Below are 20,573 nucleotides of genomic sequence, written 5' to 3'. Positions count from 1 at the left end.
AGGAGGCGCCCAGGGGGCATCCTTGTCAGATGCCCGAACCACCTCAACTGGCTCCTTTCAATGTGGAGGAGCAGCGGCTCTACTCTGAGCCCCTCCCGGATAGCCGAACCTCTCACCCTATCTCTAAGGGAGAGGCCAGCCACCCTTCGGAGGAAGCTCATTTCTGTCGCTTGTATCCGCGATCTCGTTCTTTCGGTCACTACCCACAGCTCGTGGCCATAGGTGAGGGTTGGGACGTAGATCGACCGGTAAATTGAGAGCTTCGCTTTTACACTCAGCTCCCTCTTCACCACGACGGACCGGTGCAGCGTCCGCATCACTGCAGCCGCAGCACCAATCCGTCTGTCGATCTCCGGCTTCCTTCTCCCATCACTCGCGAACAAGACCCCGAGATACTTGAACTCCTCCACTTGGGGCAGGAACTCATCCCGACCGGAGTGGGCACTCCACCCTTTTCCGGCTGAGAACCATGGCCTCAGATTTGGAGGTGCTGATCCTCATTCCCGCTGCTTCACACTCGGCTGCGAACCGTTCCAGTGCGAGCTGGAGGCCCTCACCCGATGAAGCCAACAGAACCACATCATCCGCAAAAAGCAGAGATGAGATTCTGAGGCCACCGAAGTGAAAGCCCTCCGCCACTTGGCTGCGCCTAGAAATCCTGTCCATAAAAATTATGAACAGAACCGATTCAAAAAAACACTCAATTATTTTTATTGTTTTGGTTGCAAAAAGTTCAGTTTTCTATTTGGAATTTATATTGGACTCGATGTTTGGTTTCCACCCTATTTTTTGTTTGGTTTGGTTTGGTTTTTCTTTCCCCACTTAGCAGAAATGCATTTTGAATCATTTGCAAAGGGAATGCTCTGTGTTAACGAGATGCTACAAACTTTTCAACATGAGCGTCTGTTTCTGGTAGCTGTGAGTGAAACAGTGTTCAACATAAAGTAGAACATGCTGATCAGTTTACTTAGCCGCTTATCACCTAGAGGAGGAGTGGCGCAAACACAATACTCGCCAGACATGTATCGTATTTTTCGGACCATAAGGTGCACCGGATTATACGGCGCGTTAAGCGAAACAAAACAGTCAGATAAGTCAAATTTTACTAATCTCATTCTTCTTGCTTCCTCCACTTCCGTACCATTGATTCATTAATGTTGAAGTCTCTCGCAGTTCGTCTATTCACGTGTTGTTGCAGTATATTAATGACTAACCTCGTATTGTGGATGGATTATCTCAGTTGTTCTCCTGACTGAAGTTTGGTCCGTTTACAGCATCCTGCCATGCGATTGCATTTGTCCCTAACCATCAGGAACCCTCACGTTAACTTTTATCGAATGGGAAAAAAAGTTAGGATTCATGCTCCAGCTTCACTGTGTTTATGTTATGCTAACGTAGCTGTGTTGCTAGCGATCACGTAGCACATCATTATATAGCAGCTAGCCCAACTTCAGTAACCTTACAAACGTCACTGCTGTTTAGTTTTCTGTCTTCATTTATGTTGGAAGTGATAGCAGAGCTGTACGTTTTATTTTTTTCAGAAATCTCTCAGTCAGAACATACTATATCATGGTTAGGTGGAAACTAGCAAGTTCACTTCCTGCTAACTTCTAACTCCATTAAATTTAATCAATTCTGTTTTCATGCATGCCTGGATGCTAAACTCAGTTGTTACACCTGGTAAAGCAGGAACACTGATAATTTTATTAAAGATGAAAGGATTTAGACAGTTGTAAACTCTCAGTGATGCCGCAGTGTTCATTTGACTTTGGGACCTGAAGAAGACGGAGTTTAAGACCCAGATTACTCCGCGAGGCTCCTGACTACAGTAGCCGTAATGCTCCGACAATCCATCAAGTGGTGCGGCTTCGTAGCTTACCAAAGTCGTACTAAAACATTTTTTGACAGATTTTTGAGCGCCATGTACCACATAAAATCGGTTCGAGGTCAGTAAGCACAATCAGAATTCATACATAAGGCGCACTGTCGATTTTTGAGAAAATTAAAGGATTTTAAGTGCGCCTTATAGTGCGGAAAATACGGTAGCATTTTTACAAGTGCTAGCGGTCTGCCATTTAAACAGCAGCAAACTAGAGTCAGGTATATGTACACATTGCTTTCCTGGTATCCTCTCTATCACAGCAGCTAGTGTCTTAGCTCAAATAAATGCATTTGTTTGCGCTTTGATGAAGCTGCAGAAACTCCACATAAACTGCTCAGTTAAGCGGCCACAATGTTTTCATTTGGGATTTTTTGTTGTAAACTTTGCTGCAGGCTCACAGCAGAAACATATGTGCCTGTTGCAACATGCAGGGTGTATCTATATAAAAGTCATTCATAAAGACAATGACATTAAAGTGGACATGAAATACTACATTGGAGCCTTGGTTTAAAAAAAATAAAAACACTGACATAGATTTAACATTCTCAGTGAAGCTGGATTTAAGAAATAAGTTCTTAATATTTTTGGCTTTCCTCCTTTTGAGTCAGGTGACAGGTGGTTCACCGAAACAATAAACTCGAGTCAGAAACACTGGGATTTTTTTTTCCCTCTTCTGGCCGTGTGTACCGAGCAGCACTATTTTATGCAATAAAACAGCATTTCTTTTCCCAAGCACGTCTGAACAGTTCACAACATAATAGGTCACCACATGTGCATCACACCACAACTATAACTAATACATAGAAGACATGAGTAAACTAGAAGTGATCATTTGAAAATCTATTTAAAATGTGTCTAATCAGAACTGATTGTTAATTAAACCTACAAATCCATAATATAAGCCTAGAAAATACATGTATGCAATTCTTAAATGAAATCAACTGCTCTGATTTAAGCAGAAATCGTGGGACTCATCTGTATGAAGGAGCAATTTGAAAAGATAGGTTTGAAAGCATTTAGTATTGACTGTAGGACCTCTTAATAAATTTGAAAAGAAATAAAACTCTCATAGTAGCACTCTATATTAGCATTTTATTCAAGATCTTGTTATTCAAGATCTAATCTCATTTTTCGGCAGACTCTGGGGCCTTCTTTTTCTGTTTTAGGCCCACAGCCATGAAGAATCTTTTCCACAATGTATTCTTCTTTGTTTTTCCTGGGAGATTTTCTAATGGATCAGCAGCTTCTCCCAGGAGCTGGAGGGCCTGTGATTCGGGGACAAGGTGTTCCTCCTGCTCCGAAACCTTCATGCTCATCTCAGCGGTGTTAACTGTGAGGCTAGATGCAATCAGCTCTTTGATTTGTGATCTTAGTCCCTCCACCTCTCTGATAAGTGACTGCTCCTTCTCCGAGATGTCATTTTGCTGGGCTAGGAGCTCACATACCTGCTGTTCTAGGTGTTCCCTCGTGGCCCTCAGCTCTCTGATGAGGAACACATCCGTTAATGCCCTTTCTACATGCAGTCTGTTCTCCTGCATTAGATGATGTTGAATTTGCCCGAGTTCTTGTTGAAGCGCTGCACTAGCTAGTAGCTCCCTGTTGTTATTCTTTTGCTGCTTCAAGGTGTCACAGATCTTTTGCAACCTTCGTACCTCTTTCTTTGCTTTCTTCTCTGCATTCATGAACTTGTTCTTCAGACTTCTCTCCTGTTTTAGTTTATTTGTCACCCTGTCCAGCTGTTGATGTAGCCGATCCATCTTTTCAGTTGACTGTTTCATTGATGTATTCTGTGCCATCATGACGTTGATCTGACTGAGAAGTCTGTTACCGTGTCTCATAGCACTCTGCAAAGTCTTCTCCTTTTCCTTCATCTGCCTTTGGAGGTACTCTATTTGAGTTTTCTGTTCTTCCAGCTTGGTGGCCCGTTGAGCAGCCTTTTTTTCTAGGCAAGCACACAGAGTCTCAGCACTTTGGAGTCGATTCTTCAGCTCTTACACTTGTGAAGCGAGCTTCCTCTCCTGATTATCAGAGTCCTGTAGCAGCTTGGCTAATTTATGGCCTGACAAAGAACTCCAGTCAGGATTTAGTGACTTGTTTATTTTTGTTGTTGGATTAAATGTTGTCCTCTCTGATGAGCTGTGCTGTTTCAGACAGGGCTGCAACTGATGATAGTTTATTTATAAGTTGGCATCAGAGAAACTGTAAAGAATGGAACTGCGTCAGTTTGAAGACATAAACTAGCTCCACGTTGCTGTATACACTTTTGAACACTGCATTGCAACAACAGTTTTACAAAGCATGTTATGGAAAATGTGCACTGTATTTACTTCTAAGATTAGAAAAGACTGCCTTATTCACCCAACCATATTGTTATATTACAATGACAACACTGAGAATATAGCATAAAACACACTTTTCTGTTCGACACAACGACCGAGACTGTCCATGCCAGGGCTCGAACCGGCAACCTTCCGATTACAAGGCGAACTCCATGATAGCATCCACGATCCACGATCCATGATAGCATCCGACCACATCCCAATGCTTTTCAGCATACACTTTTATTTCTGGTTATCGTCTTAACAAACACACACGGACGCTGCTTTTCAGCGGCATCCTGCACGACGACGGCGACAAGTCGGCGAGGCGTGATTGCGGATGCCGCTCAGCTGCGTCCGCCTCCCCAGCAGCCGCGCCGCAGACCACGCCCCGCCACAGTACTTTTCTCTGGTCCCCTTAGCTCCTAGCCTACTCGCTAGCAGCAATCAGACCAGGAGTGACATGTTTAGCTGCATGTTCTCCTTAAATTGCTCTGTCTGATTGGTATCCAAAAAAACAATGGGCAGGTTTACCGACTGAGAAGATAAAGAGCCTCATCTAGCTGTTACTGATGTTAAAGGGGGCAATACACTGTATTAGGAACTGGGGTATGTAAACCTCAGATCAGGGTCATTGGGGTAGTTTGTGTTGAGATTATGATTTAAAAAGAGTAAACACAGTTGTTTGACAATAAATATGTTCAGCCTACCAGAAACCATGAGTGAAAGTAAAGTTTTTGTGCTATCATTCATATTCTCTGAAAAATGGTTAAGAAATCATAAATTCTGCCAGGGTATATCAACTTATGAGCGCAACTGTATGTTAATATAGCACAACGTTCAGTTAGCTTTACACAAATATAGAAACATCCTCCAAAGAACAACTTTTTACTTTGGGTACATTTCAGAGCTGGTACTTTTTTACTTCTACTTGAGTAAAGAAGTTGAATCAGTACTTCAACTTTTACTGCAATATTTTGTTTTTTAACACTAGTATTTGTACTTCTACTTAAGTACAGAATGTCTGTACTTTTGCTGATTCCCCCAAGAGGACCCAAGGAACACGGTTGAATGCCTTCTCTAAATCCACAAAACACATGTAGACTGGTCAAGCAAACTCCAAATCAGCTCTGGACGTTTTTAAAAATGTCCTAAATTGCAGGTTTAGAGAATCAGCATGTTACATTTCTCAACACCATGAGGATGAAGAAGCCTTATAAAGGACTGTTTTTGAAAGCTAGGCAATAATGATCGTCATATTTCACCAGCCACTTTTCCAGCCTTAATTAATATTTTGCTCAAAACTGTATTTTAATGAACGTGACCAAAGCATGTCAGAGGAGACTATATTTCTTAACCTGAACGAAGGCTTCTCATCCCAGTTGTTAAAAAAGGTCTCTTCACACAGTGCTTTTTCCTGTAGACTGCTGCTGTCCTAGCATTATAGCAGCATTAGAACAGTCCCATTTGGTGTCAGTAGTCCCACTGTTATACCACATGGGAAAAGCAGTCTTTTTTATAAGGTGCAATAAACTCAATAACAGCCCATTTTAAATCGGCAGTTATAGCCATTTTGAATAATGGACTTCTAAGAAACCTGCTCGGCTAGTCTAATGGCCCTGAGACAGAGCCTGTGAATTTTCTGTTTCCCAGGAGGAGGCTTCCACCACTGCTCCAGCGACAGAGGAGGTGGATTTTGTGCCTATGCTGACATCACTTTGGCCATCAAGGTAAAACTGAATCAGACACTTTATTTTTTGGGTATTCCCCATTATTTAACACATTGACTTGACACTCATTGTTAAAACTGCCATTATTAAAAATCAAGGCATGAACCCGAACGCACAGTTGGAAAAAGGAATGTTTTCACTAGAATAGCCATAAAGTACAAACAGCAATCGCATGAAGCTCATTGTTCTTTATGGATGAGTTAAAAGATTAATTTGGGCATTGTGAACATTGTTCTGCTTGAGTTTTTAATGCAATTCCACGTGAGATGTAAAAGTTTTTCTCATGCTGGGAATGTGCGTTCAGAAGGACAGTAAATATTTTCCGATTTATCTCTCAGTTTCTGTTTGAGAGAGTCGAAGGAATCTCCAGGGTGACCATCATCGATCTGGATGCTCATCAGGTGAGCCAATACATCACATCTCTCCATGTCAATTCACAACACTGCTTAGCAGCCATCATTGATGACAAAATAGCCCCACTTTTACCGCCAGAGGCTCCCTGCAGGCAAATTTGGCCCTTACATTCTGCTGAATCTGATGGTATCTTAAAACGTCTCCACTGACAAACAGCCGAATGCATACAGACCTATGCAAACAGTAGGATGTTTTCAGCAATGTTAGGTACCTTGTTTGTTTGGGCTTTTTTCATATTGTGAAAAATGTGTCCTAACCTGATGAAGAACCACTTTAGATATTTTTTTAATTAAAACAATGGCTATTTTTACAACTACAGCTTAAAAATGTTTAAGGCCAATATTGATTAATTTCATTCTGATGCTTTTCCAATAATGTTGGAACACAACAGAATGAATGCTGTTCTTGAAGGTCATTTCACATTTGTTGTGGAGATTTGAGGAAAACGAGTGAAAAAACAGCATCCAGACATCATATTTCTGTATTCCTGCATCTTTCCAAAAAACGTTTTATATACATTGTGAGAATTTTGCTAAATGCAGGGCTCTCCATCCACCATGGGATACTTCCCCACTGACCTAATCCCCCTCTCACTCATTTGTTTGTTCGTGTGTCCCTCTGGGGACGGTCCTTCTGGGGCGTGGTGGGTGCCTCTTGCTATGTTAAGAGGTGGAGGGGTTTATTTGTTTATGAATGCAAGTAACTGTAATTTGGCATCTTAATCAAAAATAATAATGATGTTCTTTATTATTTTTCTTTGTTTTCGTAAAGCAGTAAATTTGTAAAAAAAAAAAAAAAATAGCACACACAAAAAAATAATTTTATTTTACAATTTAAAAATATAATTTTGACTAAAGAGGTTGTACATACTAGTGGATTAACAATTAAATTTTGGTAATTACCAGTACTGTTAGTTTAAGGCAGCTTTGACATAAAACTTGCATTAGGTGGTGGTGTAATATATGGAGTGCCAGGACTGACATAATGGATTAATTTAATACACCATTAAATAATTAATTAACGTTAACCGGTTTGTTTACATATTCCACTTTCCGTGTTCCACATGTTGCATTCACAGATTCTCATTTTCACCGAACGATCGTCTCTTTCCGCCTGGTCTTGTGTCTCTGTGCTTCTGTAACATAAAGAACGAGCTGACATTTTTCTCACGACACCAGCGATCAGCTCAACAGGCTCTCAGTTTACCTGCATGCATCCTCCTCCTCACCTGTCAGCTGTGTACAGTTTTTTTTAATAGGTCTGGTACTATTTCCATAACCAAAGTGTGCATTTTCAAATCTCTCAGTACAAAACTCACATTTGATCACATTTGTAACACCACTAGTCATTCTTCCGAATCTGATGTCATGATTTCATTGTATTTGCACATATTTTCATTCCACTTAATCATTGTTTCAGAACACATGATCATTGTGATATATTTTGAGAACATTTGCTTTAATCACCCAAACAAAACAGTAAGATCTTTTCTCAACGTAGTACTTTTACCAATCATTTCATTCAGGAGCAAATAATACAAGGTAAGCGTTTCAAATTGTCCTTGGTGATGATTGAGTGTAACTGAACTGTAAAACTTTACACAGCAAATATTACACTTATGTTCAGACATTAAAAAAAATTATATATATATATGTACATACATACACACACACACACACACACACACACACACACACACACACACACACACACACACACACACACACACACACACACGAAAAAGGGAGGAAAAAAAACAAGTCATTTACATAGGCAAAATATATTTTTATTTTATTTTATTCTTATCACTTTTACACAATTAAAAGTGCCCTTCCCAACCCCCTGGGCGACCGTGGCTCAGGGGGTTGGGAAGGGCACCTGTGTTTCGGAAGGTCGCCGGTTCGATCCCCGGCCTCTCTGTCCTGGTCGTTGTGTCCTTGGGCAAGACACTTTACCCTACTGCCTACTGGTGTTGGCCAGAGGGGCCGATGGCGCGATATGGCAGCCTTGCTTCTGTCAGTCTGCCCCAGGGCAGCTGTGGCTACAACCGTAGCTTGCCTCCACCAGTGTATGAATGTGAGAGTGAATGAATAATGTCATTGTAAAGCGCTTTGGGTGCCTTGAAAAGCGCTATATAAATCCAATGCATTATTATTATTATTATTATTATTAATTTATCAAGCCGGTCATTAACATTGGGCCATAAATTTTCATCAACATCACAGTGGATGTCTTCGTTGTTCAGGCACCGTGGGAAAAATCTCCTGGCATGACGAATCCAGGCTTGACATTGCTCAGCAGTTATATCACCACAAGCTTCACACATGGCTTGAAGAAGGGAGACATGCTCATGGGGATGGCGATCATACACCTTCCACCTCCATGTAGAGAAGAATTCCTCAATTGGGTTGAGGAAAGGGAATATGGTGGAAGATAGAGGGTCATGAAGCGAGGATGTGTTTGAAACCATTCCTGAACCAGCTGTGCATGGTGGAAGCTGACATTGCCCACACAACAACATAGACGATGTCTTCTCCTGACAGGCCTGCTCCAGTTCATTTAAAAAAACTATCAGGTGTTCAGCGTTGTATGACCCTAGAACTGGTCTACAGCCTACCACACCATCTTCAGATATAGCTGCACACATTGAGATGTTTCCCCACGTTGTCCAGGGACTTGGATGGTAGCCCTTTGTCCAATAAGGTTACGTCCTCTGCGTCTAGTTTTGCCAGATTGAAACCGGCCTCATCAACAAAAATATACTTGTGATGATTCACAGCAGCGTCCAGCTCCATCACCCTCTAAAATGATAATTTAGTTAGTTTTTTTTTTACAACTAATAGTTGTCAGTACTGTTACAGTAATTCCATGCCAGTTTAGTGTTGTACCTGAATATATTCTGAACGCAGTTGTTTCACCCGGACATTGTTCCTCTCAAAAGGAACCAAGTAAATTTGTTTCATGGAAACCTGGTGCTTCTTCAAAAGCCGGGCAATCGTTGGAAGGCTAATTGATGGTACATTGGCAAAGGTGTCATTGCTGTTCTCAATAGCCTGTTTGATTTCAGACAGCCGTATGTCATTCCTTGCCCTGACCATTTCCACCACAGCCAACTCCTGCTGGTCAGTCAAAACACGTGGGCGACCACCACCAGGTTGTCTCCTGTTAATTCTGAGGACAATCATATACTGTCAATATTGAAGTATTACAAATTACATTACTGTAAACTGACAATTACATGTTGTTCATCTATACAATAGAGTACTATATTTTAGAAGTGAAGTTGCTATAGCAGACATACCGGTTTTCTTGGCAAAAAGTTCTGATGATAGAGCTGACAGTTGACCTTTGTAAATTAGGCTGTACCAACCTGGCAGCCTCAGCCATGGTAAAGCCTCTGTTAACCACATGGTCAACAATGATGGCCCGGACTTCATTAGAGATGATGGTGCGTTGTCTTCTGCCTACATTTCTCTGAAGACCACCTCTCTGTCGAGGAGCACCACCACCTCTTTCTCTTTGTCTGTGCCCACCTCTTTGTCGAGGAGCACCACCACCTCTCCGATGAAGGTTTCCTCTCCCTACGAGTCTATCCTGCTCCATATTTGAACAGTGCAAAGTCCCAAACACAGTTCTACTTACAGGGAGTGCAGAATTATTAGGCAAGTTGTATTTTTGAGGAATAATTTTATTATTGAACAACAACCATGTTCTCAATGAACCCAAAAAACTCATTAATATCAAAGCTGAATGTTTTTGGAAGTAGTTTTTAGTTTCTTTTTAGTTTTAGCTATTTTAGGGGGATATCTGTGTGTGCAGGTGACTATTACTGTGCATAATTATTAGGCAACTTAACAAAAACAAATATATACCCATTTCAATTATTTATTTTACCAGTGAAACCAATATAACATCTCCACATTCACAAATATACATTTCTGACATTCAAAAACAAAACAAAAACAAATCAGCGACCAATATAGCCACCTTTCTTTGCAAGGACACTCAAAAGCCTGCCATCCATGGATTCTGTCAGTGTTTTGATCTGTTCACCATCAACATTTGCGTGCAGCAGCAACCACAGCCTCCCAGACACTGTTCAGAGAGGTGTACTGTTTTCCCTCCTTGTAAATCTCACATTTGATGATGGACCACAGGTTCTCAATGGGGTTCAGATCAGGTGAACAAGGAGGCCATGTCATTAGTTTTTCTTCTTTTACCCTTTCTTGCCAGCCACGCTGTGGAGTACTTGGACGCGTGTGATGGAGCATTGTCCTGCATGAAAATCATGTTTTTCTTGAAGGATGCAGACTTCTTCCTGTACCACTGCTTGAAGAAGGTGTCTTCCAGAAACTGGCAGTAGGACTGGGAGTTGAGCTTGACTCCATCCTCAACCCGAAAAGGCCCCACAAGCTCATCTTTGATGATACCAGCCCAAACCAGTACTCCACCTCCACCTAACTGGCGTCTGAGTCGGACTGGAGCTCTCTGCCCTTTACCAATCCAGCCACGGGCCCATCCATCTGGCCCATCAAGACTCACTCTCATTTCATCAGTCCATAAAACCTTAGAAAAATCAGTCTTGAGATATTTCTTGGCCCAGTCTTGACGTTTCAGCTTGTGTGTCTTGTTCAGTGGTGGTCGTCTTTCAGCCTTTCTTACCTTGGCCATGTCTCTGAGTATTGCACACCTTGTGCTTTTGGGGATTAAGGAGGTCCTCGAAGTATTCCTTCCACCGCCTGACAATTTTCTCAGTCGACGTCAGCAGCGCTCCGCCAGCACTATACACAGTGCAGGTAGAGCACCGCTTTCCCCTCCTGAGACGCCTGACGGTTTGCCAGAATCTCTTCGAGGCAGTCCGAAAGTCTTTTTCCATGGCCTCTCCGAACTCCTCCCACACCCGAGTTTTTGCTTCAGCCACTGCCCGAGCCGCATTCCGCTTGGCCTGTCGATACCTGTCGGCTGCTTCCGGAGTCCCACAGGCCTAACCAAGCCCGATAGGACTCCTTCTTCAGCCTGGTGGCTCCCTTCACCTCTGGTGTCCACCATTTGGTTCGGGGGTTACCAGCACGTCTTCCGAGGAGGAAGCAGTCTGGGGATGAGGGGAATGACCCGCCAATTTCCGGGGGCGAGGTCACTGAGGCAGTTAAACAACTCCTTGGTGGCAGAGCCCCTGGTGTTGATGAGGTCCGCCCCGAGTTCCTGAAGGCTCTGGACGTTGTAGGGCTGTCCTGGTTGTCACGCCTCTACAATGTTGTGTGGAGATCAGGGGCAGTACCCCTGGACTGGCAGACCGGGGTGGTGGTCCCCATCTTTAAGAAGGGAGACCGGAGGGTGTGTTCCAACTACAGGGGATCACACTCCTCAGCCTCCTGGGAAAGTCTATGCCAGGGTGCTGGAAAGGAGAGTTCGTCCGCTAGTCGAACCTCGGATACAGGAGGAACAATGCGGTTTTCGTCCTGGTCGCGGAACACTGGACCAGCTCTTTATCCTCTCAAGGATACTCGAGGGTGCATGGGAGTTTGCCCAACCAGTCTACATGTGTTTTGTGGACTTGGAGAAGGCATTCGACCGTGTCCCTCGGGGTGTCCTGTGGGAGGTGTTGCGGGAGTATGGGGTGTCTGGCCCATTGCTACGGGCCATTCGATCCCTATACAACCGTTGCAAGAGTTTGGTTCGCATTGCCGGCAATAAGTCGGACTCGTTCCCGGTGGGTGATGGGCCTCCGCCAGGGCTGCCCTTTGTCACCGGTTCTGTTCATAATTTTATGGACAGGATTTCTAGGTGCAGCCAAGTGGCGGAGGGCTTTCGCCCGGTGGCCTCAGAATCTCATCTCTGCTTTTGCGGATGATGTGGTTCTGTTGGCTTCATCAGGTGAAGGCCTCCAGCTCGCACTGGAACGGTTCGCAGCCGAGTGTGAAGCAGCGGGAATGAGGATCAGCACCTCCAAATCTGAGGCCATGGTTCTCAGCCGGAAAAGGGTGGAGTGCCCACTCCGGGTCGGGATGAGTTCCTGCCCCAAGTGGAGGAGTTCAAGTATCTCGGGGTCTTGTTCGCGAGTGATGGGAGAAGGAAGCCGGAGATCGACAGACGGATTGGTGCTGCGGCTGCAGTGATGCGGACGCTGCACCGGTCCGTCGTGGTGAAGAGGGAGCTGAGTGTAAAAGCGAAGCTCTCAATTTACCGGTCGATCTACATCCCTACCCTCACCTATGGCCACGAGCTGTGGGTAGTGACCGAAAGAACGAGATCGCGGATACAAGCCGCAGAAATGAGCTTCCTCCGAAGGGTGGCTGGCCTCTCCCTTAGAGATAGGGTGAGAAGTTCGGCCATCCGGGAGGGGCTCAGAGTAGAGCCGCTGCTCCTCCACATCGAAAGGAGCCAGTTGAGGTGGTTCGGGCATCTGACAAGGATGCCTCCTGGGCGCCTCCTGGGTGAGGTGTTCGGGCATGTCCCACGGGAGGAGGCCCCGGGCAGACCCAGGACACGCTGGAGAGATTATATCTCTCGGCTGGCCTGGGAACGCCTTTGGTGTTCCCCGGATAAGCTGGAGGAGGTGGCTGGGAGAGGGAGGTCTGGGCTTTCTGCTTAGGCTGCTGCCCCCGCGACCCGGCCTCGGATAAAGCGGATGAAGATGGATGGATGGATGGATGTGCTTTTGGGCACTCCAGTGATGTTGCAGCTCTGAAATATGGCCAAACTGGTGGCAAGTGGCATCTTGGCAGCTGCACGCTTGACTTTTCTCAGTTCATGGGCAGTTATTTTGCGCCTTGGTTTTCCACACGCTTCTTGCGACCCTGTTGACTATTTTGAATGAAACGCTTGATTGTTCGATGATCACGCTTCAGAAGCTTTGCAATTTTAAGACTGCTGCATCCCTCTGCAAGATATCTCACTATTTTTGACTTTTCTGAGCCTGTCAAGTCCTTCTTTTGACCCATTTTGCCAAAGGAAAGGAAGTTGCCTAATAATTATGCACACCTGATATAGGGTGTTGATGTCATTAGACCACACCCCTTCTCATTACAGAGATGCACATCACCTAATATGCTTAATTGGTAGTAGGCTTTCGAGCCTATACAGCTTGGAGTAAGACAACATGCATGAAGAGGATGATGTGGACAAAATACTCATTTGCCTAATAATTCTGCATTCCCTGTATATGGTAACTAATTGTGATCATCAGGGGGAAACAATTAGCAATTAGTATTTCTAGATTGAAAGCTCTTGCAGCAATGTGTAACTTACAAATGACCAGACAACAATCAGTCAAGTTGGAAATCCGTGGACATAATGAATGATTCATTGATTAAACGTTAAGATCAGTTGAATGAAGTGACAGACAAATGTATTAAACTGACTGATAAGAGATGCAAATCCAAAATTTTATAGTGATAACATTATGAAAGGCAGTAACTGTGAACGAAACATTTATTTAGATGAAACACTTATTTTGTGTAGTGTCAAGGATATTTTGTCATTATGTGTATTGTACTAACACAATTGAAAATATGCTGAAATGTTTGAAAAAGGTGCACTTTTGATGATCTGTTGTGATATAAGTACTAAGAGTTTTGGAAATGTACCAATTGCTTGTGAAAACTGCGCCAAACCAATAGAAAAAAACTGTAACACCTGCTGCTAATTCAAGAAACACGCCCACGTTACCTGGTGTTAAAAGATTATTGAACATATATGTGATCAGCTCCATGAAATGTATTCCTTAATTCATCATTAAGCACATGTCTACGTGACTTTTCACCTAGTAACTTGTGTGCAGGTACTAACCGCTTCCTGTCTTCAGAGAACATTTAGAAGTGAAACCTCAGCTCTTTTACGAGTAGAGAAGGGAAAAACCCGCTGCTCTGAGTGACGTTGTTACCTTGAGAGAGAGACACACACACACACACACACACACACACACACACACACACACACACACACACACAGAAACATCTTGTATAAATAAAGAAACGCAGACGGTGACAAAGTGCGAGTCCATGAGTGTCTCCTGTGCGAGTGCTCTGTGACCGTCCTCGTGAGTGAAAGAACTGCAGTGTTTGTGTTTTCTAACTCAGGAGTCTTAGCTGAAGAGAGAACGGCAGGGTGATTTAAAGAAATCCCCTGTCACCTGGTGATAGTCACAGTTTAACTGGGCAGCCGGTGCTCGATATAACACGTCGGCGAATTTTTCTGCACAAGTTAAGTAAATATGTTTTTTTTTTTTTCCCGAGCGCAGAGCTGCTGGAGCTTGTTTCCCTACGGAGCACTTTATAGGCGAACCTACTTTATCAGCTGCTGATGTCCAATCACCGGCACACATTGAAACCTCACCTGAGTTTTAGCTCTCAGTGGTTAAACACTGTACTTAATTCACTCTGGTTTTGTCTGTCGGGTCACGTTTACTTCGCTGTTTTATTTATAACTAAGCAAATCTGTTTGGCTGAGGTAAAAGTTACGCTTCATAACCGCATAGTTTTACTGAGGTTTAATGGTTCACTGGCACATGTGTTAGACTGAACCATTCGCTTTTCTTTGTCTGGTGTGTTTTGGATTTTTTAACAGTGAATTTTGAGATTAAACTGACTTTTAAAATGTTTTTATATACAAAGAGGAAAGAGAAGGTGCATTTCCACCGAGAGGAGCAGAGTTTGCAACAGCGTGTTCATCATGAAGACTGCAACCTGCACAGAAATATTATATCATCTGTTTTTTAATAGTTATTCAACTGTATTCTAAGCACCAGGTATCTGTTGGAATTTTTAGAGTTTACTTAACTAAAATTAAATTGGGTTAACATATAGTTTGTGTGATATTGTTTTGTTTTTTTTGTCTTTTTGCTGTTTCGGTGTGTGAAAATGTGAAATAAATAATTAATTTAATGTGTCAATAATTAATTAATTAAAAATATTTATTTAATTAATTATATATTATTTCATTATAGCAGTCCTGCTGTTCCACAGTAATACATTTAACACTGTATAATGTAATGTATAATGACAGAGAAATTAGGATCTATTCTCTCATTTTCCAACCTGCTGTGCATCATTTCTGGGCTGAACTCACTTAAGCTGTAGAAAACAATGACTCAACCTTTTTAAGACCCTGATTAACATATATTTGCCTTAAGATGTATTTTCAGCATAATGACCACCACCAATTAGGCTTAAGAATTATGCAAACACTGATGATGTCTTAACAACCCTGGTTCGAGGCTGTATTGTATTAATAGACTTGCATTCATTTTTGAGACCAGTTTGCACGTAATAACCTTCATCTATTGACAAATGGTAGGGATCAATATAGATGCTGAGTGAATTATTCATTAAGAACGAAGAATAAATCTACGCTGCCCTCTTAGCAGATAATTGGGCTGAGAGAAAAGCAGTAAAATCCTAATTATAAGCTGGAAACATCAGGCACCTGTGGCTCAGGTGGTAGAGCAGGTCGGTGGATTGATCCCTGGTTTCTCTTGTCCATGTGTCGGAGTTGCCCCCAGTGCAACCATCCAGAGTGTTAGCATGTGTGTGAATATTGGATAGAAGTGCTGAGGTACAGAGAAAAAGCATTGTACAAATGTGTGTGTGACTGTGTGAATGTGACTTGTAGTTGAAAGCACTCTGCGTGCTCAAATTGAGTAGAAAGGCACTATATAAGTATCGGTCCATTTACTATGACATATAACGTTTTCTTGTGAGCAGTGTAATAGATTCTACAATGCTGTGATGCTTTTTCACCCAGACAGCAAAGCAGTAATGATTTTTAGGTTGAGTTTATAAGACGCTTGCTTGGAGTCCAGTTCTGAGAGCATATCCTTATCTGTCTATTACGTTTATAAAGCATCACCTGATACGGAACCCAAAATATGGATTTTATGATCTCAGATACATATATCCGTTGATCATTATATAGTTCATAATACTTAATGCTTAATAAAGGCGAGCAGTTCATTATTTTCTGCAATATAGAGCAATATTATGTCTGGAAGGAGAGAATCTGTTCAAAAAATGTTCACCTGACTTACCTGTACCAGGACAATCACTGATGTTTTCTAAAAGCGTTTGCTATGATGACATCTCTGCAGTGTGTTTTTTCATAGCTCAGTATTCCATCACAGGTTTTGTCACTTTGAATAAATATTTGGTTAGGCCAGCTATATTAATGAAATATTTATATTTTTTACCCAACCATGCATTTGGCCTAGCCCAGCTATAAAGGGCAAAAAGTGAGGTACACCCTGGAAAGGTGGCACAGGGTTAACACAGAGAGACAGACAATTACTCCTGCTCGCATTCACAGTTAATCTAACATGCATGTCTTTGGACTGTGAGAAGTAGCTGAGGTAACCAGAGAAAGTCCACGCAGGAAGGCCCAACCAGCTATCACAAGGTCACAGCCGCAGCATTTTACTGCATTGTACTTTGTACCAAATGATCATCGGTGGCTGACAAGTGGTGCTCGTTTTCAGACATGTCTGGGTTTGTGTTTTTGTTGTGTACACTAGTTCACAGCCCTCGTATTTAAGTAAGCATGGATGCGCCTTCTTTTTTCATGTACACATCTTTGCCTGCTGGCGATGTACCACTACAATACTTCAAACTGTTGAAATAAGTTGAAACTTTTTCACAAAGACCCTTGGGACTGTCAACCAGCTTTTAAGTTATCACCTTCATTCTTCAAGGAGAATGAAACAACGACGACACTGGCTTATAATCTATGAAACAAACATACACTATAAGCCAGTGTCCAGATTTCACTGGCATAAAGTCCATTGCTTACATTTCTTCCCTAAGCAGTTATCCAATTTTTATTGGCCTCCCTCAGTACTGGTTTCTTTGCAGCAGTTTAGTCATGAAGTCTTTATCCACACAATCTTCTTGTAACAGTTTCTCAGATGTTGAGAAAGGTCTACTACTTAAACTCATAAGGATTGATGCAGGCTCTAATGTGAGGTGAAGTTAGCTGGTAATTTAGGTGGCTAACACTAATGGGCTCTCTCTGCAGCAAAGGGAACTCTTGGTCTTCTGTTTTTTCAGGCAGTCCTCATTCTAGCATTTGAAGGTTTTGGAGATTGCATTTGAAACTTTTAATGTTTTAACTATACATTGGTAAAACACCACTCATGCTGTCAAATACAGTAGTACAGTTAGAAATTCCAGGGACCGTTCACCATCACTGACATTCAACAATTTTATGATGATGGTGGGTAAAATAATCCCATTCTAGGAGATTAGGGTGTGAAGATGTTGCTCGTCAACATCTTAATAGTTTTTGTTTGCTCACTAATTTGTGTTTTTCTGTTTTTTTCCTGTGTTCTTTTTATATAAGTTTCTTTGATTTCAGAGGGTTTTTTTTTCTGGAACGTAGAAAATAGTTAGAATATTTTAATATAGAATACAAAGAAAGGGACAAATACTCATTTAATGCTTAATGAGTAGGGATGGGAAACAAGAACCAGTACTTCCATTACTTGGAATTTTTAGTTTGCTCATCGATTCAGCTTATTGGTTCCACTTGCACCAGGACAGAAACGGCTTCATTATGTTGCTAACACAACTTTGGCTCTTTGCAAGCACCTGTACGGACAGCATGCTAATGCTAAACTAGCCAAGAACCCAGAGTGATGGTAAAGCTGAGTAAACTTTGAATCCAGGCCAGGAGCCAGACTCTGAACAGGTAACAAACTGATGAACAGTCAGTCTGCATCCTCCGTTTCTACCTGTTCATGTTTCTACAGTTGATTCATCGCAGCGATCTCTTTAAAGTCTCTCTGTGCCGGTTTTTATCTTTGCTTTGTGCTGTCGCTTTGTGTTCACACCTTTTGTAAGAATACCTTTTCGAGAAAAATCGTATGTGTGTCCTCATTAGATCAGAAATTTGTCTTTGTGTCTGCAGCCGGGGGTTATATAGTTAACTTTTATAAATCTCTATTTGTGAGTGTGAAATGAAATAATGGGATATGCTATCACTACGTGGGTGAGCATGTATGGGAAGTGGTTTTCTAAACAGCTTCTCATTTTGAAATCAATTTTTATTTTCCGTACTGAAACCTTGTTATTCTGTGTTCCAATTTTGACTTTAACTCTGTTTTATTGGCATTGAATTAAAACAGACATTATTATATTAATTATAAATCACCAAAACTACAGTGTATGTCTATAAACAGTCAGCAGCCTAAAAAAATATTCTCTGCATCTCTGAGATGGAAAAAAGGGATTTTTCTTTAATACTCTTTGATTATGATTTGTTAAGCATTAATGGATGGTTCTTATATTTAATTCAGATGTTCAAGCTTAGTTAGGGAGGATAAATGTTCCAAAGAACTGAGGGAAAATTCCTTTTTGAAGGCTTTCAGCTGACACTAACAAATGACAGTGAAACAGCAGTCTTTTATTGTACAGTACAGGATGTGAGGAAGAAGATAAGATGAATAAGATTGGAGGCAGCAGGAGCTCAGGCAGCATATGAGATGATTCATAGTCTCCGCATATCTTTTAGATTTAGAAGACAGGGCATTCACTTATGTAGTCATTTTCTAAAAGAAGTCTGTGTGACCCCTCCGTTCAGTATGTTGGTTTATTCATGCAGTATAAAATACAACTACATGCAAAAGTTACAGTTGTCTATACCCTTCAGATGCATCCATGTCTTGATTGTTATTATATGATGTCTACAATGCATCTCTAAAATAATCTAAGGGCAAATAAATATGTCTTGGCTGTTCTGGAGAAGCTTAAGGTGGGTCTTTCAAACTCTTTAACCTATGTGCTACATGCAGTCCCATTTCATCTCAAGTTCTCCAGACTATTAAAAAAGAGAGGAGACAGAAAACAATCTATGTGTATATCATTACATGCCCATCAAAAGTTACCAATTAAAATAGGATGTATTCTGCTTTTCTGTATTTCCTGTCACATATATACTATTATACAGAGTTTATTTAGTGAAACTTCTGGAATGTTGATGTGGTCAGTTAGGTAGCAGAGGGTGTTGTTAATCAGTTTCGGCTGCTTTGGTGTTACTGAAATTAACAACAGATGCACTAAAGGGGCAACAATGACACAATCCCTAAACTGGAATGAGTTTACAGTTAGACATTTTTTTTCCCTCATCATCGTTTCTGACTGGATGTGCAAAGAGGAACAGGATGGGCATTGTCAGTGCCCTACAAAATGCCCTCCAACAGACCACTGGTGTGAATGTCTCTAACCAAACAATCAAAAATTGACTTCATTAGGGTGGGCTGTGAGGACCCAGTCTCCTCTAGTATATGTCCTGTATATTTGGTATTTGCACCCTGTGATTTTCAGGGTCTGGAAAAGCTGTAACATTGGTCACCATGAGCAGTTTGGTGGTAAGTCTTTGATGGCCTTATCCATGGATGGACACAGAGACCTCCACAGACTAGGCAATGGCACCCTGGCTGCCATTAGGTATCAGTATGAAATCCTTGGAATCAAAGGCTACGTTCACACTGCAGGTCTTAATGCTCAATTCCAATTTTTTGATCAAATCCGATTTTTTTGTCTGCTTGTTCACACTACAAATAAAATGCGACAACAAACGCTCTCTAGTGTGAACGCTCAAAGCGGCCCGCATGCGCAAAAGAAGACGTCACACACAACGCGCTCTGTTTAGACCCAGACCAAACAATATTGTTTGACTGATGGCCGTTAATATAAAGACTTCGGAATTCACGTTTCCCAATTTTTGCTTTAAGTTATTTTGTTATTTACATAATAACGTAAATAACATAATAATTATCCTTGTTTCTGTTTTAGAGGAGCGCTGCTTCAAAGGATAGTTGCAGATTTCTGTCAGAATCTGCAGATTATACAGTATAAATAAAATGTTCACGTTTCTCCAACGTTGACTTCCCAAAAGTCTCACTAACATCTACACGGGATGGCCAGGAAGCGTTCGCGATGTCTTCTCGCTCACTTCTCCGGCGCTGATAATTGGCGTCTGTCTTGTGTCAGTGACGTAAAAGACGGATTTAATGCGACATGACCGTTCACACAGCAGTCGCTTTCTAAAACATCGAATATGTATCGGATTCAGTACCACATACGAAAGTGACCCAGATCGGATTTGAAAATATCGGATTTGTGCCGTTCACACTGTCATACCATGATGGGATATGGGTCGCATAGGGTCAAAAAAATCGGATTTGATGCGCTTTCGCCTGCAGTGTGAATGTAGCCATTGTTGGACCCCGCAGTGGTACAA

The 20,573-nt window shown here is 42.0% G+C and overlaps 1 protein-coding gene across 1 annotated transcript in view; it reads left to right on the top strand.

The window, feature by feature from the left end:
- The window catches only part of hdac11 (histone deacetylase 11), a 67,489-nt gene that overhangs the window by 12,900 nt on the left and 34,016 nt on the right, over positions 1-20,573 (top strand). The window contains exons 7-8 of the mRNA XM_039612226.1: positions 5,854-5,930; positions 6,269-6,331. Coding sequence (XP_039468160.1) covers positions 5,854-5,930; positions 6,269-6,331 — 140 coding nt within the window. The remainder of the gene's footprint in view (positions 1-5,853; positions 5,931-6,268; positions 6,332-20,573) is intronic.

Source organism: Oreochromis aureus, linkage group 5 (genome assembly GCF_013358895.1).
Source record: "Oreochromis aureus strain Israel breed Guangdong linkage group 5, ZZ_aureus, whole genome shotgun sequence".
NCBI classification, from domain to species: Eukaryota; Metazoa; Chordata; class Actinopteri; order Cichliformes; family Cichlidae; genus Oreochromis; species Oreochromis aureus.
Note: the sequence above shows the minus strand (reverse complement) of the source record. Positions and strands in the feature narration are given on the sequence as shown.